The sequence below is a fragment of the Episyrphus balteatus genome, chromosome 3, assembly GCF_945859705.1.
Source record: "Episyrphus balteatus chromosome 3, idEpiBalt1.1, whole genome shotgun sequence".
Taxonomy (NCBI): domain Eukaryota; kingdom Metazoa; phylum Arthropoda; class Insecta; order Diptera; family Syrphidae; genus Episyrphus; species Episyrphus balteatus.
The window spans coordinates 73,052,723-73,071,203 of NC_079136.1; the positions used below are offsets into that span (position 1 = coordinate 73,052,723).

The 18,481-nt window shown below is 28.8% G+C and overlaps 1 protein-coding gene across 1 annotated transcript in view; it reads right to left on the reverse strand.

The window, feature by feature from the left end:
* LOC129915743 (uncharacterized) overlaps nt 1-8,291 on the reverse strand; it is a 30,262-nt gene extending 21,971 nt beyond the window's left edge. Inside the window, exon 1 of the mRNA XM_055995409.1 lies at nt 7,931-8,291. Within this exon, the coding sequence (XP_055851384.1) occupies nt 7,931-7,936 (6 nt within the window). The 5' untranslated portion in view covers nt 7,937-8,291. The remainder of the gene's footprint in view (nt 1-7,930) is intronic.
* Between the last annotated feature and the right edge of the window lie 10,190 nt (nt 8,292-18,481).

Genomic DNA, 18,481 nt, shown 5'->3' on the forward strand with positions numbered 1-18,481 from the left:
TTTTTTTTTTTTTTTCAAAAACGGCTCTAACGGTTTTGATTAAAATTTGTTTGTTTCAAGCAAATATATAGTATAAGTATTTTTGTTTGAAAAAAAAAAAAAAAATTGAACCGATATTAACGGTACCTGCCATAGCACCGACACAGACGGGTTTTAGTAACTCTATTATTAACTTTTTTTAATTTTCAAAAAAAAAAATGCATTTTCGGATTTAAAAAAAATTTAATTTTTTGTTTCGAAAAATCAATTTTTTGAAAACGTTTATTTTTTAATTTCGTTTTTAAGTGTTGATTAATATTTCTTAATTTTTCTTAATTATGTCATATATCAACTATTTCGTTGATAAACTTTAGAAAATTTTTAGATGAAAAATAATATATTGTTATAAATGTTTTTAATTGAAATTCCTTTTATACAAATCAAATTGCATACTTCGTCTTCTGGTGTTTATGTAATTCTTAAAACAAATTTCATATTTTTTTCTTACGAAATTTCTTGTAATATGAAATTGAAGAACGCTTTAAATTTTTTTTTCCATTTGTGACTAAAAAAAAACATAAGATGTGATAGGGGTATCTTTTGTCAAAGAAACATGCTGATTATTCGTTGCACAGATAATTCCTTCAATTGGTTCCTTCTTAAAATGACTCTGTATCTTTATTTTTATATGCATTGCTATAGTTGTTATATGTTTTTCATCCCACTTAACTACCCCTTACTCACAGTATTTAAATTTACAATCATTGACATAACAAGAGTAAGTATTTATAGTTTTATGTTTACTCAATCCAAAAGAAAAAAAAAAAATAAAACTCCAATTTTAACATGAAAACTGTTGGGTAGTAAAAGATTGTGACAAGAAAAACTCGAAAAAGTGTAAAAGAAAAGATGAGTTAATTACTTTACGAGCATCAATTTTATTACAACAGGTCTTTAAGCAAAATAAGTTACTCAAGTTACTCAAGAATCGTAACGGACAATTAAAAAATTGAATTAATTAGACAAAAGATTTTAAAAAGAGGACATTCAGCTGGTTTTGTTTGATGCAATAGGGTATCTGTTGACACAAAGCAAATTAGACGACGACGGAAAGGTTATGAATTCTAATTCCTCCAGCTGAACAAAAAAGTGTAACAACAAAGTATCAAAGCCATTATTATACCTCAATTTTTTTAGAAGGCTTTAATTTCTTAATTTAGTGAAAAAAATTAACTGGCACAAATAAGCAAACAATTTCCTCAATTATTTAAATCAGTTTAGTGTTTTAGCGGATATTTAAAAACCCTTCCGTTTTACTTGCTTAATGTCTGCAGAGTTGTTTTTTTTTGCTTCTTAAAAATAATATTCAAGTAAATTTTATCCACATGTTGCAGAATTATAATTGCAACCTTTATAATTGTAAGTTATTAACAACACGCATGATTTTTCTGTAACAGAATTCAGGTTTTCAGAGACAACCTAGTCACAATTAATAAATTGCACGACTGGGGTCGCACGTACTTGCTCTTATGCTTAAAGTAACTACACTTAAGAGCAAAAAAACGGAATCAAAAAAGATAATTTTTATTTAAAACAAAAATTGCAATGGATAAAATAATGTTTCTTCAAGTTTTATGGTCTCATTTAAAAGCTTGAATTTTTTACTTTTAATTGTTGGTAAAAACTTCAAAATGCATACGATAGTATCATAGCTATCTGTCAATAAATTGCACTTCATTTTTTTCTAAATGTTAAATTTTCTTGATATTCTCTGCTTCAATTTCAGTTTTTTTTTCCTACCGTTACTATTGACGTTATCTGTCAATAAATTGCACTTAATTTTTTTAAAATGTTAAATTTTCCAGATACTCTCTGTTTCAGTTTCAGTCTTTTTTTGCTTACATGCTTCATTTATGTTGATTGGATCCTTATAAAGTGAACGGGTTTTAAAGTTCCTAGTATTGATTTAAAGCCTTTGTTTCAAGCTTTTTAATGGTGCAATTAACATTCATGTATGTCAATTACATCCTGGCCAATTAACGTTTTAAAAAAACGCAAAAGTTTGGTTCCATTTTTTTGCTCCTAAGTGTATAATGTTAAAGCTTTTTATTCAAGAAATTTAAAATTTGATATTTTGAAGAAATTTCATAAGTAGTATAAAAAAATTAAATCTGTTTTTATAATTAATAAAACTCCGTTTTAAAATATCTTAAAAAAAAAACAAATATGCCATTTTATTTCTCGTATAAAAATGTATTTATGAAAATTGTAGGAGCCGTTTTTTAAAAAAATAATTTTTTATATATAAAATTTTTTTAACATTTTTCAAAAAAAAAGTTGGTATGCCATTTTGAAGAAATAATTAATTTACACATAAAAACTAAATTTCAAAATTTTTCATTGATCCGTTTTCAAAAAATTGATTTTTCAAAAAAAAATTTTGAAATATTTTTTAAAAAACCAAAAATGCGTTTTTTGAAAATTTTCTAAAATTTTAATATTACCTTTACTTACACACTTTTGTATAAAAATTTTCATTTAAATCGGGTTAATTTTGTACGAGATATTCAGAAACGAAAAAAACCGTTCTATGACAGGTACCGTTAATAACGGTACAAAAAATATTTTTTTTATTTAAAAAGTTGGCCCTTGTGTGTAGTACTACACACAAAAATTTTAATCAAAATCGTTAGAGCCGTTTTTGAAAAAAATTACCTTTTCTATTTCCGTTATATGGCAGGTACCGTTAGTTTTGGTCATAAAAAATAAATTTCAATTTCCCCTCTAGGGAATCACCAAAAACTGCTAACTACCAAGTTTGAAGAAAATCACTTCACTCGTTTAGGCTGCAGCTCCAGATAGAGACAGACAGACAGACAGACAGACAGACAGACAGACAGACACACAGACAGAATTGCCGGACCCACTTTTTTGGCATTCTCCATCATCGTAATGTCATGTAAAATTGTTATCTCGAGTTCGATTTTTTTTACGAATCCTAAACTTGCCCTATAGTACCTATATCGCAAGTGAAAATTGCACACGCTGTTGAAAATGAAACAAGAGTTGCAAGAAGTTTTATCACCACCAAAATCAATTGCTTATCACACGGTGATTGTTAGCTTCATAAAAAGAAGTTATTATTATTTGCTTTTTTTTTTTTTTTTAATAAAGTACAATGATGTTTATCTACTTTGTAATTATTTTAAAAGAAAAAAACGCATAAATGGTATGAGATTATTATTACTGGCGATGAATTAGATATTATCTGGTGGTTTATGGAAGGACATTAAAATTGATATGACAACAGCATTTTTACTTATTTTAGGAATAATATCGATTCTTGGAATTTTGAATACATAAACATAGAAAAGTTCACCTCCCATAAAAAAAATTTAAGTTATTGTAATATTCTTGCAAATTTCAGAACTGCGTTTTTAGTTTTTCGCAAGAAAAATACGGATAATCTGACTTCTTTTTTCAACTTTTTTTTCAACTTTTTTTTCTCTACATTTTTACTGACGCTATAGGTTAGGTAGGTACTATAAGGCATGTTTAGGATTTGGAAAAAAATTGAACTAGAGATAACAATTTTATATGACATTTAGATGATGGAGAATGCCATCTGTCTGTAATATCTCGAGCTACCGCCTAAACTAATGGAGTGATTTTCTTCTGATTTAGTAGTTATGTAACAGTTTTGGGTGATTCCAAAGAGGACAATTTGAAATTTTTTTAGGATCAAAACTAACGTTGCCTGTCTTATAACCTAAATAGAAATGTTAATTTTGTTTAAAAACGGATCTAACGATAAAAGCTTGCTTTGGAATAAAAAAAAATATTTTTTGTACCTACCGTTATTTACGGTACCTGTCATAGAACTTTTTTTTATTTATGAATTTATCGTTAACAACGAAGCAAATTTCGACCAAAGTATTGATCCAGAAATTAATACACAATAATTATATAAAAATTTTCAAAATTTCTCAAAAAACACATTTTTGTATTTAAAAAAAAAATTATTAAAATTTTTTTTTTGCATAATACATTTTTTTGGAAACGGGTTGATGAATTTTATAGAAATTTCGTTTTTATGTGTTGAATAATATTTCCTTAAAAATGGAATACCAACTTTTTTTTTGAAAAATGTGAGAATTTGTATACCGATTTTCGAATTTTTTTTTTCTTAAAATTCCTTTTTATGCAAGATATCGAAGGTATACTTGGTTTTGTGTAAAAGGTCATTTAAAACGGAGGTTTATTAATTATAAAAACAGATTTTATTTTTTTTGTCACTGCTTATGAAATTCCTTAAAAATATCAAATTTTAAATTTTCCCTAATTTTGTTCAGTAAAATGCTGTAACATGAGAGTTACTTTGAGGTGTTAGCATAAGAGCAAGAACCTACGTGCGACCCTATTCGTTCAATTATTTTAAACTTTTTCAACTATTTAATCTTTCTTTGGATAAGGCACGGAAGGGCGATGCATGAAATCCTGGGCCAGAAGTGCTAAAACCGGCATTATCCATAGTTGCATTATAAAAAACTTTGATTGGCTATTAAAATGATCACAATCAACTATTTTTTTTACTATTAAACAAAATCATCCCGATTGTTTAAAAATAGTTAAAAACAAATCTGTAGTAATACATTACAGTTTTTTTCTCTGAGTGTATAAACCAAACCAAAACAATTTGTTATTTGAGAGACAAATGTTGAAATAAACTTTTTTTCAAGGATACATAGCTAATTAAAGCTTTATCAGCTCAATACACTTTTTGGTATGCCACAATTCTTTTGGTTAATAGTGTATAATGCAATAAATCTTACAATTTTGACTTTCAATTTCAAAAAAAGGAAGGTAAGTTTACTTGTATTTAATTCAAAGAACGCAGAATAAATTCATTTAGTGGTTTCTTCTATTTTGTGCATCAGATTACCAATCATTTTTCAATATGGTCATTTGTATCACTTCAGCTTGGCCAACATAAAGTGGGTTGTCTGTTTCCGTATTAGGTATAATGTCAAATAAAAGATTAACAAGTCTTCTCTTTGAGGTAAACTTTATACGTAATCAAAACTTAGAGATACACTAGAAATACAGCGTTAATCAATATATATGTTCTTTCACTGTTTAATTATTTCTAAATTTTTTAGGCTTAAGCCTACACGGAGAAAAAAAATTTCACCTTATAATAAGACGAAGCGCACATTAAATTTCACCACCTTAAAATAAGAGGATATTCGCTTGAAATATGGTGATTTCATCTAAACTCAGTTAAATTTAATGTGAACTTCATTTTATTTTAATGTGAATTGTCATCTTCAAAAAACCGACAAAAAATAAAAATTTTAAAATTATAGTAACACTTTAGCTTTAGTTACAGTTTATCATGCTAATTTCCAACAGTGAGATAGCAAGATGGTATAAGGCACTCGCCTAGTGACCCAACAGTTGTAGTTTCCCCAGTGGCTGACAGTTCTTTTTTTTTTATTTGAGCATTCAAGAAATGTATATGATTTGTCTCCTTAATTTTAGGTGGAAGTCATCTTAGCAAAAAACCATGCAGAAATCCGCTTAATATAAGGTGGGATCCGCTTAATTCTATGAGGTCTTTTTTCTCCGTGTACAAAACCCTTAAACATTATGTTCTATCATTATCCTATCTAATAATAATTTCATGTTCTGAAAATGAATATCCTACCATGACTATATGAGTTTTAAAATGAAAAAATTAGCAAAAATCTTTTCTTTCAATATGTAATCTGTCTTTGATTTTTTTTCGTCCACCAAAACGTATAGTTTTTGCTGTAAAATATTCATAAGAATATACAAAATTTTTTTTATGCTGAATACAATGACATCTCCATAAGGTCAATGTGAAAGGGTGTTTTCTTTGTGGTGTTAAGAAAATGTGATCTTATTACAAAAACTGTGTAATAAAGGTAATTTTGGGTCAATGGGTGTTTTTTTCGAGGGTAGTAGATAATTTCTGTGATATGTTCCAAAAAGGCAATGATTCATGTAGTACGCCTTTAGTATAAACATTCAATTTCCTTGGACAATTATTTTGGATGAATAGATGTTTTTTGAGCATCAGAGAGGTTTTTGTTTCTTTCACTCAAAAAAAAAAACACCCTTTCAACGAAAGGTTTGTTCTATTCATGATGTGCGAAAGCAGAACAACGCCAACGTCTACGGGGTCAGTTAGTTTTTAATAATCACTTATTACACTGGTCAACAAAATTTAACTTTTTTTTTGCCACAAGAACCCAAATGTACTTTTCTAGTAGTTTTTGGGGTGCTAAATCCGAATCTGAATTCAGAAAAATTTGATTGGCCTTCGTTTTTGAAATATTACCGTTAGAAAATGTCAAAAAACGTAATTTTGGCTGTTTTCGAGGTTCTGTTTTTATGTGGGGTAGTTCATTATAAACAAATTTGTAAAGGTTATTATAAGAACAGATATTCTTCTTTCAAAAACTGTTTAAATTTTCCCGATATCTCTTTTATTGCTCGAGATATCTTTAGTTTCATTTAATAAGTCAAAGAGAAACTAAATTTAATCTAAAGTTTAAGTCACTGGCCACAGAATTTTTGCCACAAGAACCAAAATATACTTTTCTGAAGGTTTTTGAGTTGCTGAACTCAAATCCGCAATCGGAAAAATTCTATTAGCCTCCGTTCTTGAAATATAACCGTTATAAAAAAAACCCTTTTTTGCATTTTATAACGGTAATATTTTAAGAACGAAGGCTAATAAAATTTTTCTGATTGTGGATTCGAGTTCAGCAACCCAAAAACCTTCAGAAAAGTATATTTTGATTCTTGTGGCAAAAAAAAGTGTAATTTGGTTGGCCAGTGTTGTTTCTGATTCAAAGACCGCTACTTAAATTTTAAATATCTCGGGCAATAAAAGAGATATCGGAAAGATTTAAACATTTTTTGAATGAATAAAACTAGCTCTTATTGGCACCGTTACAAATTTATTCACAATTAATTACTCCACATAAAAACATAACCTCGAAAACAGCCAAAATTACGTTTTTTGACATTTTCTAACTGTAATATTTCAAAAACGAAGGCCAATCAAATTTTTCTGACTTCAGATTCGGATTCAGCACCCCAAAAACTACTAGGAAAGTATATTTTGGTTCTTGTGGCAAAAACCTTGTTGACCAGTGTTATCAACGAAGATAATTAGAAATAAAAATTGTTTGAAGTTAGTTTTGTACATAATCTGTAAGTCAAAAGCAGCTACATATATAATATCCGAAATATCTTTTCGTTTGAAAATAATTAAATATGCAATCGCTGCTAATGATGAAACAATTTTGTAACAATTCCCACATGCAAGTACTTTCCGGTCTTGGATTTAGTTATGGTGCGTGATCGTTACTCTACAACACCTGTCTTAAAAAAAAATTAATCTGCTTCCTCCATATAATTGGTATACACCACTTTCGATTTCACTTTTAATCGTTATATTTTACAGATAATCCACTTGTAACTTTTTGTTTATTGGACTAATTACTTTGGGGTCAAGAGCCCTATCAGTTTTCATTTACAATTATCAATTCCTAAGAAAACATAAACATTTACACAAATAAATTAACAACTTTTCCATAAAACATCACACCCATGATACAGAATAAGCAAAACAATATACAAACATGTATTTCTTAAAAAAAAAAAAAAAAAATGAAGATTGGTAAGTATCCACATATTGTATTTCCTTTGTAACTGTACATCGCTATCGGAAGGAAGTAAACTGTGATCACTTTCACTGAATTGTGACACATCGACGAGTTGGTATAAGTTAGGTATATTACACTAGCAGTAGTTACTTTTTATTTATTTTGAATTCAGGTAGGTACTCTTGCTTAATGCATTTTTAGGTATGCGTTTCACTTCTTTCACATGCAAATAATACACTGTTAACACTTACCTTCATTTTGAAGTGTTTTGTCTTTAGTAACGACTTAAATCCGTTTTAAATTTCGCTTTTATTTTTGGATTTTTTATGAATTCTCAAATCACCGAATTCAATTCATTAAATTGGTACAAAGCACTACCACTTTATTAAGAAATTAATATTTCTTTTATTTTAAACACTTCATAAACAATTTGCAAAAATTGAAAGCAATCTATTAATAGGTATTGGATAACATGCACTCGAAATGGCTCTTCCTTATTTCTCACGATACGAATACATCAACTCAACGGTTCCGATAATTTTTGATTTTTTTGAGTTAATTTAAAAATTTCTCTTCCAACATTTCTCATGTGACTGCGGCAACTGCTAAAGATCGTTTGTTTCAATGTCTTTCTGCGAATCTTGGTTTTAAATGAAATGCAATCTGTTGGGGGGCTCGGGGCTTTTGAAAAAAAAAATTTACAAATTTTGGATGTGTGCTCTCTTTTTACCTACCTTCTTTTGAACAGTGCGGTTCAGCTTCGTAGAGCCGTTTGTTTCTTCTTTTGTTATTTTTTTTGTCAGTTGAAAAAAAAATGCATTTGAAATAAAAAAAAATATTTATTGAAAATAAAAAAATTGCATTAAAAAAAATATTTATTGGAACTCAAGAAAATTTGCATTAAAAAAATTGTTTTGCAACGTAAAAATATTTGCATTGAAAATAAAATTTTTATTGCAAATAAAATGTGTACATTACATAAATATTTTTTTTAATATTCGTAGAATTTCTTACAGTTTTGGCTATTTGACCATAAATTAACTTAAAATTTTATAGTTGAAATAGCTTATGTATGGTCAAAGCTCAAAATAGTAAGATATTTGATGAATAATAAAAAAATATTAAATGTATACAATTTGCATTGAATTTATTTTTCAATGCAACATTTTTTTTAGTGCAAAATATTTTCATTTGCAATAAAATTTTTATTCTCTATGCAAATATTTTTAAGTTGCTGTAACGTTTTGTTTTGTAATGCAAAATTTTTTTATTTGCAATAAATATTTTTTTTGAATGCAAAGTTTTTTTTAATTTATTGCAATAAATATTTTTATTTTAATGCAAAAAATTTTCATTGGCAACAAATATTTTTTATTATTTAATTTGTAATGGAAAACAAATGCATTAAAAAAAAAAATATTTTTTACAATCCTGGGTAGAAGTAGGTAGCTAAAATATCAAAGCTATTATGTAAAATATAATTAAACAAGAATAATAATATTGTAATTTGATTGTTTTTTATAAGAACTGCATATAAAATATAAAATTTGTTTATTACAATTACTAATATCATCAAAAATGGTTTTCAATTCCATATTTCGTTGTCACCACTTTCTTTCTTCACCACTGGTTATTCACCTTGACCTCGATACATATTTCACCACCGCCAAAAAATAATTTGAAGAAAAATCATCAATTTTAAAAGGAAAATTTTTAAATTTTTAAGGAAAAAATAATGTACAAGAATGCAGGAAATATAGGCTTTTTCGTGGAACGAAATTAAGGAAGGCTGATTTTTTCAAATTTAAAAGAAGGTTCTGGTTTACGGACTTGTTGTTGTGGTCAAAATTCTGTATGTGCCAAAATACAGACTCAAAAATTCTGTAAATTCAAAAATTCTATGTTCCAAAAAATTTAAATTTACACTAAAACCACTAAAATTATTAAAAAAACCTGTGTAAACAAATATGTTTTATTTTTAATATTTCGAGTTTAAAAACTTATTTTTCATTCCTGGGGGTCGAAATAATATTATTTTAATCACTTCACATCTTTACAGAACGAGAATTGGCCCTCTGATGTGTGATTTTTTAGTAAACGACGTTTTTGATTTTAAAGAACATTTTGATATAAAAAAAAGTCATGTGTGCAATTCACACGTGGTAGAAGTGAAACCTTAAAAAAAATTTTTCTTGCAAAAAAAAAGAAGAAAAAATCTACCTATTTTATTTTCTATCTCCTTTAAATACATGTTTTTTATATTAATTTTATATCATCTGAAAGCTTATTGTTTCAGCTCAAAATATTTTTATCGTCTATATTTATAACATCTACAAAAAGAGCTTATTTTTTTCAAACCAAATCACTTTTCATCAAAAAAGCAAAAAAATCAATCTTTTTTCTCTTGTAACACCATTAAATATATTTTTTTAAATGACAACCTATAGTAAATTTTATATCATCTGAAAGGTTATTTCACCTTTCATATGACGTATGAATCATATTTGTACCATGGTTAGACAAAAAATAAGAGTTTTTTAAAGCCAACTATGTCGAAATTTCAAAATTTCCTTGTTGTAAAAGAAATTATACAAACTTAAATTTTAAATGAATTTTAAAAAAAGCTTTAATATTTTAAGCAACTTTCTATCTTAGAGCAAGTACGTGGTACTTAGTCGTGCATTTTATTGTTTATTTACAATCTGAGTTGTTTTGTTTGTCATTTAAACCAAACTATCAAACGACAACCCTCCTTTTTTTATTTTCTTTTTAGACTAATCATTTTATACCTACCAATAACTTTAACTTTAAACTTCAAGGGTTTAGTAGATAACTCGACGTGTAGACGTGGACAAAGTTTCTTTTTCGCAACGTCTCTTGTGGCTTAGCATAATTTTTCACTTTTTATAATTTTATTATGTAAACATAAAGATTTATTTTTACACGAATAGGGCTAAGTAAATTAAAAAAAATAGAATGCTGTAATAATAATAAATAACTAATCATATGAACCGGAATGTATTTCATTGTTGCCACAAACGCACATTGGCTCACCAGAGGAAGCCAAACGAAATCAAAGTAAAACCATCAGATGCCTGGAGATATGCGAATGGGTTTTGGTTTATTGAGAGAAAGGCCCCCACCTTTTGGTAAGCTCTCTTACAACTTCGAATCGAATTTTTAACCTTTTTTTTTTATTATCAAACTCCACGATGAAATGAAAGTGAGTGGCAATGGTAGTCGTCGTCGTGATGTCATAAGAGTCTTAATAATATGATGCAGGAAAACAAACTAAATTAAAATAGAGGCAAAAGGCTAATACAAACACACTAATACGATACGATATACGAGTAGAGTATTGATGGTTTTGATAATGAAACTTTGTATGAGACATCTGAAGCGGCAAATTTTATTTTATTTTGTTTTTATGCAGCAAAGAAAAAGAAGTGCAAGAAAACGAAAAGATACTCATGGTCTTTTACTTTTTTTTTTGTTTATGGCGATATTTTTACTGTAGGCTAGTGGACCTGGGGTTTACTGTCGTCAATTTTTACTTCCTGATGACTTTTAAGGGCATGTTATGATGTGGAATGAAATTCATATGTGAGAAGTAACACCTTCTCTTATTATTTTCAGTATTTTTAGCTTCCCCAGATAGGTTTTTCATTTATGGTTCTTCTTTAAAAGTATCTTCGGTATAAAAAAAAAACAAGTTCAAACAACTAAACAACCATGATTGTGAGTGATCCATAATGATTTGTCTGTGATTGATGGCAGATATTTGATTCGGAAAATATTACATCAGGAATGTATCAAACTGATGATAGAAATATTACATCATACATTTGTTTTTGTATTCCTGGTGTTTAGTTTAGGTTATTTTCATTACATTAAAAAATGTGTTTATGCCAAGGGCTTGAATTGAAAAGTGTAACATCTTTGTAATTATAAATCAAACGTCAACCGTCGAGATACCTACATAGCTCATAAGACAAGAGGTTGGTGTCAAATGAAAGATTAGTTGCTACTGAAAATGACAAAATAGGGTTGCCACATTTAAAATGGAAACATCTATGTGGCAACATTATTTAAAAGTAAACATTTTCTCATATGTAACTAAAACTGTCATATCTTTGCAGAAAATAAGAAAAATTTTTGAATGTAAAACAAAAGCCTAAAAAAACTTGGCAACTCTACGCAAATCTAAAAATTGTTTAAAACACTTATTTGTCTCCCAAAATGTATTATATTCAATACAGCTAAAAGTTTTAACATACATCAACCCTGAACTCTATTAAATATTCTACATTTTGACTGAAAAATCAGTTTTTTTGAGGTTTTTTTTTGACATAATACAGATTTTACTGTCTCTTATAAAAAAACACCCTTTCATTTATTCTTGCTTTCTATCCCAAATTCAACGTTTTTACTAAAAAAAACACCTTTTTAACCATGATATCCTTTCACTTTAGATTCTTGTTTCTTATCTCAAAAGTAACATAATTGCTGAATTTAGTTTTTCCAACCTACCCACATTTCCTCTACACCTAAAAAAAACACCCTTTCACATGAACAAAGTTTAAAGACTTATTTTATTCGTAATTCCCTTGGGAAAGACAACATTTTTAATACATTTCGTAAGGGTAACTTTTATACCATTAATTTTATCGGACTTAAGGCGGATTTTCGTTACTTCCCAAGAAAAACACCCTTTCACCTTAAACATTTTTATAGACTGCTTAGATTCTTGGTTTCTGTTATAAATGAATCATTTGTACCAATTTTCATTGGGGTAACATTTATTTCCCAGTTTTTGTGGTACTAATTCCGAATGTCGTCGTTTCTTAAAAAAAAAAACACCCTATCACTCAATATAATTTTATAGACTCTGTAGATCAACGGCGTATACAGGGGGGGGGTCACGGGGTCATGACCCCCCCCAAGAACTCAAAACATAAACAAAAAATTGTTATGTGATTTGCAAAATGTCGAAGTTTTAGAACATGAACGAAAATGAAAAGTGAAAAAATTTTTCGGTATTCAAACCAACTATTTTCCTATATTTGGGGATATTTTTAGCAACCGCTATGCTGAATTAGGATTATTTTGATTCGTTCGATAATGTAAGGCATTGATAGGCTACAAGTTAAGCTGTGTTGTAGAGTTTTGTATGGATTTAAAATCCAAATATTTTTTTAATTTTGACTAAACCGATAAAATAGATAAGAGTATAAGCAAGCTTGTCTAAAAGCAAATTAAGTATTTAAGCAAGCTTAGATCACTTAAAATATCCTTCGATAATTAATTTAAGAAAATCTAATAAATATAACTGAATATGTTTTATATTTTAAACCGCCAATAAATACCTCAAAGCTGACGAAATCAGAGCCGAAAATTGTAAAATCCTTAGTGAATGATCTAAAGCATTTCTTTAATTAGTATTGGCGTTTGAAATTTCGAAAAAATATATACCCTAAAACTAGCATAATTTTGTTTAATATTTTCTGTTACGACAAAAATATTTTTTTGTCTTTACTATTTTCACCTATTTGAATCGTCTTAAAAAAATAAAAATTCACGTACAATTTTAAAACAAAATTTAAAAAAAATTATATTTTCAAACACAATTTTTTTGGAAAAACTTTGCGATTCGTTTGCCTGAGGTTAGAAAGACAATTAATTCGAAAGTTACGAGTGTTATTAAATTAAAATGATTTTTATTTTAACTTATAAAATAATTCTGGACTATCGGAAAACAATGCAGAGTTGTTTAAAGGCAAATTATTGAATCGAAGGACTTGTACATTACTAGGGATCGGGTTTCCATGCAAATGCATGTTTTTTTAGGAAAACCTCGGAAGCATGGCAACGAAAGATGTACACGAATCAGGATATTTCCTTTAAATTTCAATCAGTCGTTAGTGCATATTTTTGCATATTTTGCATTTATTAGCATTTTTTTTTGTGCATATTTTGACATATTTTGGAAATAAATGCATGTTTTTCGTGCATATTTTCGCAAAAATTGGCAAAAATAACGAAATTTCACGCTTAAAATTTTTGACTAAATAAGTGACTGAAAGTCAATTGGAAAAAAGTCAAAAACGTAAGTAAATGCTGTGCAAAACTGGCAAATCAACATTGTCCAAACTCATAAAAAACACGCTCAAATGATAAATTGGATCATTTAAGAGTAAATTTTCGCCATTTTTATTTATTGTTTTTAAAGAAAACCCCAATATTTCCAAAAAGTTACATCTTTGAACTCGGAAATGGTTTCGTATATAGATTTCATAAAAGTTACGTAAAATATTTTTATAATTTTAAAGAAATATTGATATTTTACAAATTCATGTGGCCTTAAAAGCATATTTAAAGTGCATACATTTTTTTAAGAGTATATTTTGAGAGCATATTTTTCGTTTTTAAGTGTATGAAAATCCTATCCCTATACACTGTACTTTAAGGACAGGATGGTCTTAATTAGTTAGACTTAAGGTTGAACCCTAAACAAAAGCAAACGAATCACACAACGTTTTTGTTTGGTTATATTTAGAACTCTTCGGAACTGCTCGATTCGATATGCAAAACGAGCAAACTTAGCACATTTTCAAGTTTATGCCTACTATTAAAACTTTTGTAAAAAAAAATTTGGCATGACCCCCCCAAAGAAGAAATCCTGTATACGCCCCTGCTGTAGATTCTTAGTTCGTATAGCAAGCAGCTGTTATGATACCTCTTGTCCGCGAAAAAACACCCATCCATCCAATTTTTTTGTATAGACTTTTTTGGTTCCCATCCCAAAAGCAAACTTTTTGACAAGTTGCATATTCTTTTTTATTTTACCATTTTACCTTTACTACTTGTATATAAGATATTTGGTGATATTGTTTGGAAACATGATGAATTGCAGAACTATATTTTGAAAATTCGACAGTATAACCAAACTGCCTCAAGATCCCAGAAATTAAGACATGAATGTCAATAATAAATTTTATAAATTAACAATTAAACCTTTAATCATACCTAACAAAGCAATCTAAAAATAAGTATTTCATATCTGGTTATTGCGATATGTTTTGAAGTATTTTTTTTATAACTATATGTATTATTTTTTTTTTTTTCAGAAAACTGACCGTAGCCTAGCCTAGCAGTGTTTTGATCAAGTTATTATTTTTAATTATCTCTTGTTATAAGTTCACACAACTTATTTAGAAAGAAAGCAACAATATTTATAAAATATCACTTTTACCACACTCTATAAATGTTCATACTAAAATCTTATTAATTTATTTATACCATTGTAAGCTGTGGGAAAAAATAAATTGAATTTGTTCCACAAAAAAAAAAAAAAAAATAGTAACAAACGCACGAAGCATGCAGTAGAAACAAATTGCTCTATTAAATAATCCCATTTCAATTAAAACAGAATCATTTAACACCGCAACATCCACGAACACGAAAGATACTCTCATAGGTCGATACTGATAAAATAAAATAAAAGTTCAGGTTCGTTAGTATCTTCAATCCTTATGCGGAAACTTATTTTTTATTTACCAAAAGCCGGAAATAGTGCAGAATTATAAATAGGAATGTGTGTTCACCAGAAAAACGTTAACTATCTCAGTCTGCTTCAACCCATAGCACATATCCCAAGATATGTGCTGTGTATCCTAACTAGTGAAAGCTTAATAAATTGGTCCAAACCAGTCCGAGTACGAAATAAATTTCAGGTGTAGGTAGGCTCTTGTCGGAAATTTGTTAACGCACAATGAAAATAATCTTGCAATTCCATACAACTTTTCCTGGATCGATATCAGTATTTTTTGGAAGGTCAAACAACTCAGGGAACAATTTAATTTAGATACCCAACACCTCTTTATGCTAACATTATGTTATAATTGACGGGTCAGAACAATTACCTATTTCAATGAAGTAAGTACCGAAATATTGCAATATGAAACATTTTGAAAATAAAATATAAAACAAACAAAATTATGACCCCTTTTGGAGGATTAACCTCATGGCAATGAACCGTAAAGGGCTTACCCTCGTTTATGAAAGAGTAATTATATTTTTAGTAACCAAAGCAAAATTAAATAACAATGTCACGATTTTTTTCTTTCGTTTGTTTGTTTTTGAGGTGGATAAATAATAATAATGCGTATTAACAAATTTTGTGTGCTAAGGTTGACGAAATTAATTTATTAGGTGGCATAATTTTTCAAATGTCATACAAAATGTTGTACTTAGTCTGGTTTGCTCACAGGGCGTTAACCAAATGACTTAGCCTTATAAACTGTTTCAATTATTTTTTTTTCGTATGAAATTAAATCACAAAATTAATAAAATTTAGCACTGAGTTACATGGATTTACATATTTATTAAAGTTGTTTTTTTTAGTATAACACACTTGAATGTGTGACTTTAAAAATTAACTGAGAATAGGGCTTTAAGCCAGAAGAATGCAACTCTTTTGATTGATTTTATTGCTGAATTATTTGCAATCGAAATATTTTTTTTTGCTTCATTCGGAAACAGATATTTTCGGATCAAAGTCCCGAAACATGTTTGGGTTTACAGATATGAGATAACAGTAAACAAGCCTATGCATTCAGATTACATTCAAATTACAAATTTATTTTTTAAGATCTTCGAAAATTATCCAAGGGGTATAAATTGTATACAAAAACGGAATTTACAAAAATTTTCTCCAAATCCATCAAATGAGACATCAAAAGAAAGGACTCTTAAGACTCTATTCATAAATGAAAACCAAAAGTTTGTAGGAGTTCGGGTTGCTGAATTATTTGCCAACGAAACATTTTTATTCCTCCTTCATTCGGAAGCAGATATTTTCGGATCAAAGTCTCGAAACAAGTTTTGGTTTACAGTTATGAGATCACAGTGTCCAGGCCTATGCATTCAGCTAGAAACATTACATTTTTTTTTTTAAGATTTTCGAAAATTATCCAAGGGGTACCCCTTGTCTAAAAAAACGGAATTTTCAAAAATTTTCTCCAAATCCATAGAATGAGACATCAAAAGAAAGGACTCTTTAGAGTCTATTCTTTACTGAAAACCAAAAGTTTGTAGGAGTTCGGGTTGCTGAATTATTTGCCATCGAAACATTTTTTTTCCTCCTTCATTCGGAAGCAGATATTTTCGGATCAAAGCCTCGAAACAAGTTTTGGTTTACAGTTATGAGATCACAGTGTCCAAAAATTTTCTCCAAATCCATAGAATGAGACATCAAAAGAAAGGACTCTTTAGAGTCTATTCATTACTGAAAACCAAAAGTTTGTAGGAGTTCGGGTTGCTGAATTATTTGCCATCGAAACATTTTTTTTCCTCCTTCATTCGGAAGCAGATATTTTCGGATCAAAGCCTCGAAACAAGTTTTGGTTTACAGTTATGAGATCACAGTGTCCAGGCCTATACATTCAGCTAGAAAAATTACAATTTTTTTTTTTAAGATCTTCGAAAATTATCCAAGGGGTACCCCTTGTCTAAAAAAACGGAATTTTCAAAAATTTTCTCCAAATCCATAGAATGAGACATCAAAAGAAAGGACTCTTTAGAGTCTATTCATTACTGAAAACCAAAAGTTTGTAGGAGTTCGGGTTGCTGAATTATTTGCCATCGAAAAATTTTTTTTCCTCCTTCATTCGGAAGCAGATATTTTCGGATCAAAGCCTCGAAACAAGTTTTGGTTTACAGTTATGAGATCACAGTGTCCAGGCCTATACATTCAGCTAGAAAAATTACAATTTTTTTTTTTAAGATCTTCGAAAATTATCCAAGGGGTACCCCTTGTCTAAAAAAACGGAATTTTCAAAAATTTTCTCCAAATCCATCAAATGATACATCAAAACAGAGGACTCTTTAGACTCTATTCATAACTGAAAACCAAAAGTTTGTAGGAGTTCGGGTTGCTGAATTATTTGCCAACGAAACATTTTTATTCCTCCTTCATTCGGAAGCAGATATTTTCGGATCAAAGTCTCGAAACAAGTTTTGGTTTACAGTTATGAGATCACAGTGTCCAGGCCTATGCATTCAGCTAGAAACATTAAATTTTTTTTTTTTAAGATTTTCGAAAATTATCCAATGGGTACCCCTTGGATAAAAAAACGGAATTTTCAAAAATTTTCTCCAAATCCATCAAATGATACATCAAGAGAGAGGACTCCTTAGACTCTATTCATAACTGAAAACCAAAAGTTTGTAGGAGTTCGGGTTACTGAATTATTTGCCATCGAAACATTTTTTTCCTCCTTCATTCGGAAGCAGATATTTTCGGATCAAAGCCTCGAAACAAGTTTTGGTTTACAGTTATGAGATCACAGTGTCCAGCCCTATGCATTCAGATAGAAAAATTACAGTTTTTTTTTTTTTTTTTAAGATCTTCGAAAATTATCCAAGGGGTACCCCTTGTCTAAAAAAACGGAATTTTCAAAAATTTTCTCCAAATCCATCGAATGATACATCAAGAGAGAGGACTCCTTAGACTCTATTCATAACTGAAAACCAAAAGTTTGTAGGAGTTCCGGTTGCTGAATTATTTGCCATCGAAACATTTTTATTCCTCCTTTATTCGGAAGCAGATATTTTCGGATCAAAGCCTCGAAACAAGTTTTCGTTTACAGTTATGAGATCACAGTGTCCAGGCCGATACATTCAGCTAGAAAAATTACATTTTTTTTTTTTAAGATTTTCGAAAATTATCCAAGGGGTACCCCTTGTCTAAAAAAACGGAATTTTCAAAAATTTTCTCCAAATCCATAGAATGAGACATCAAA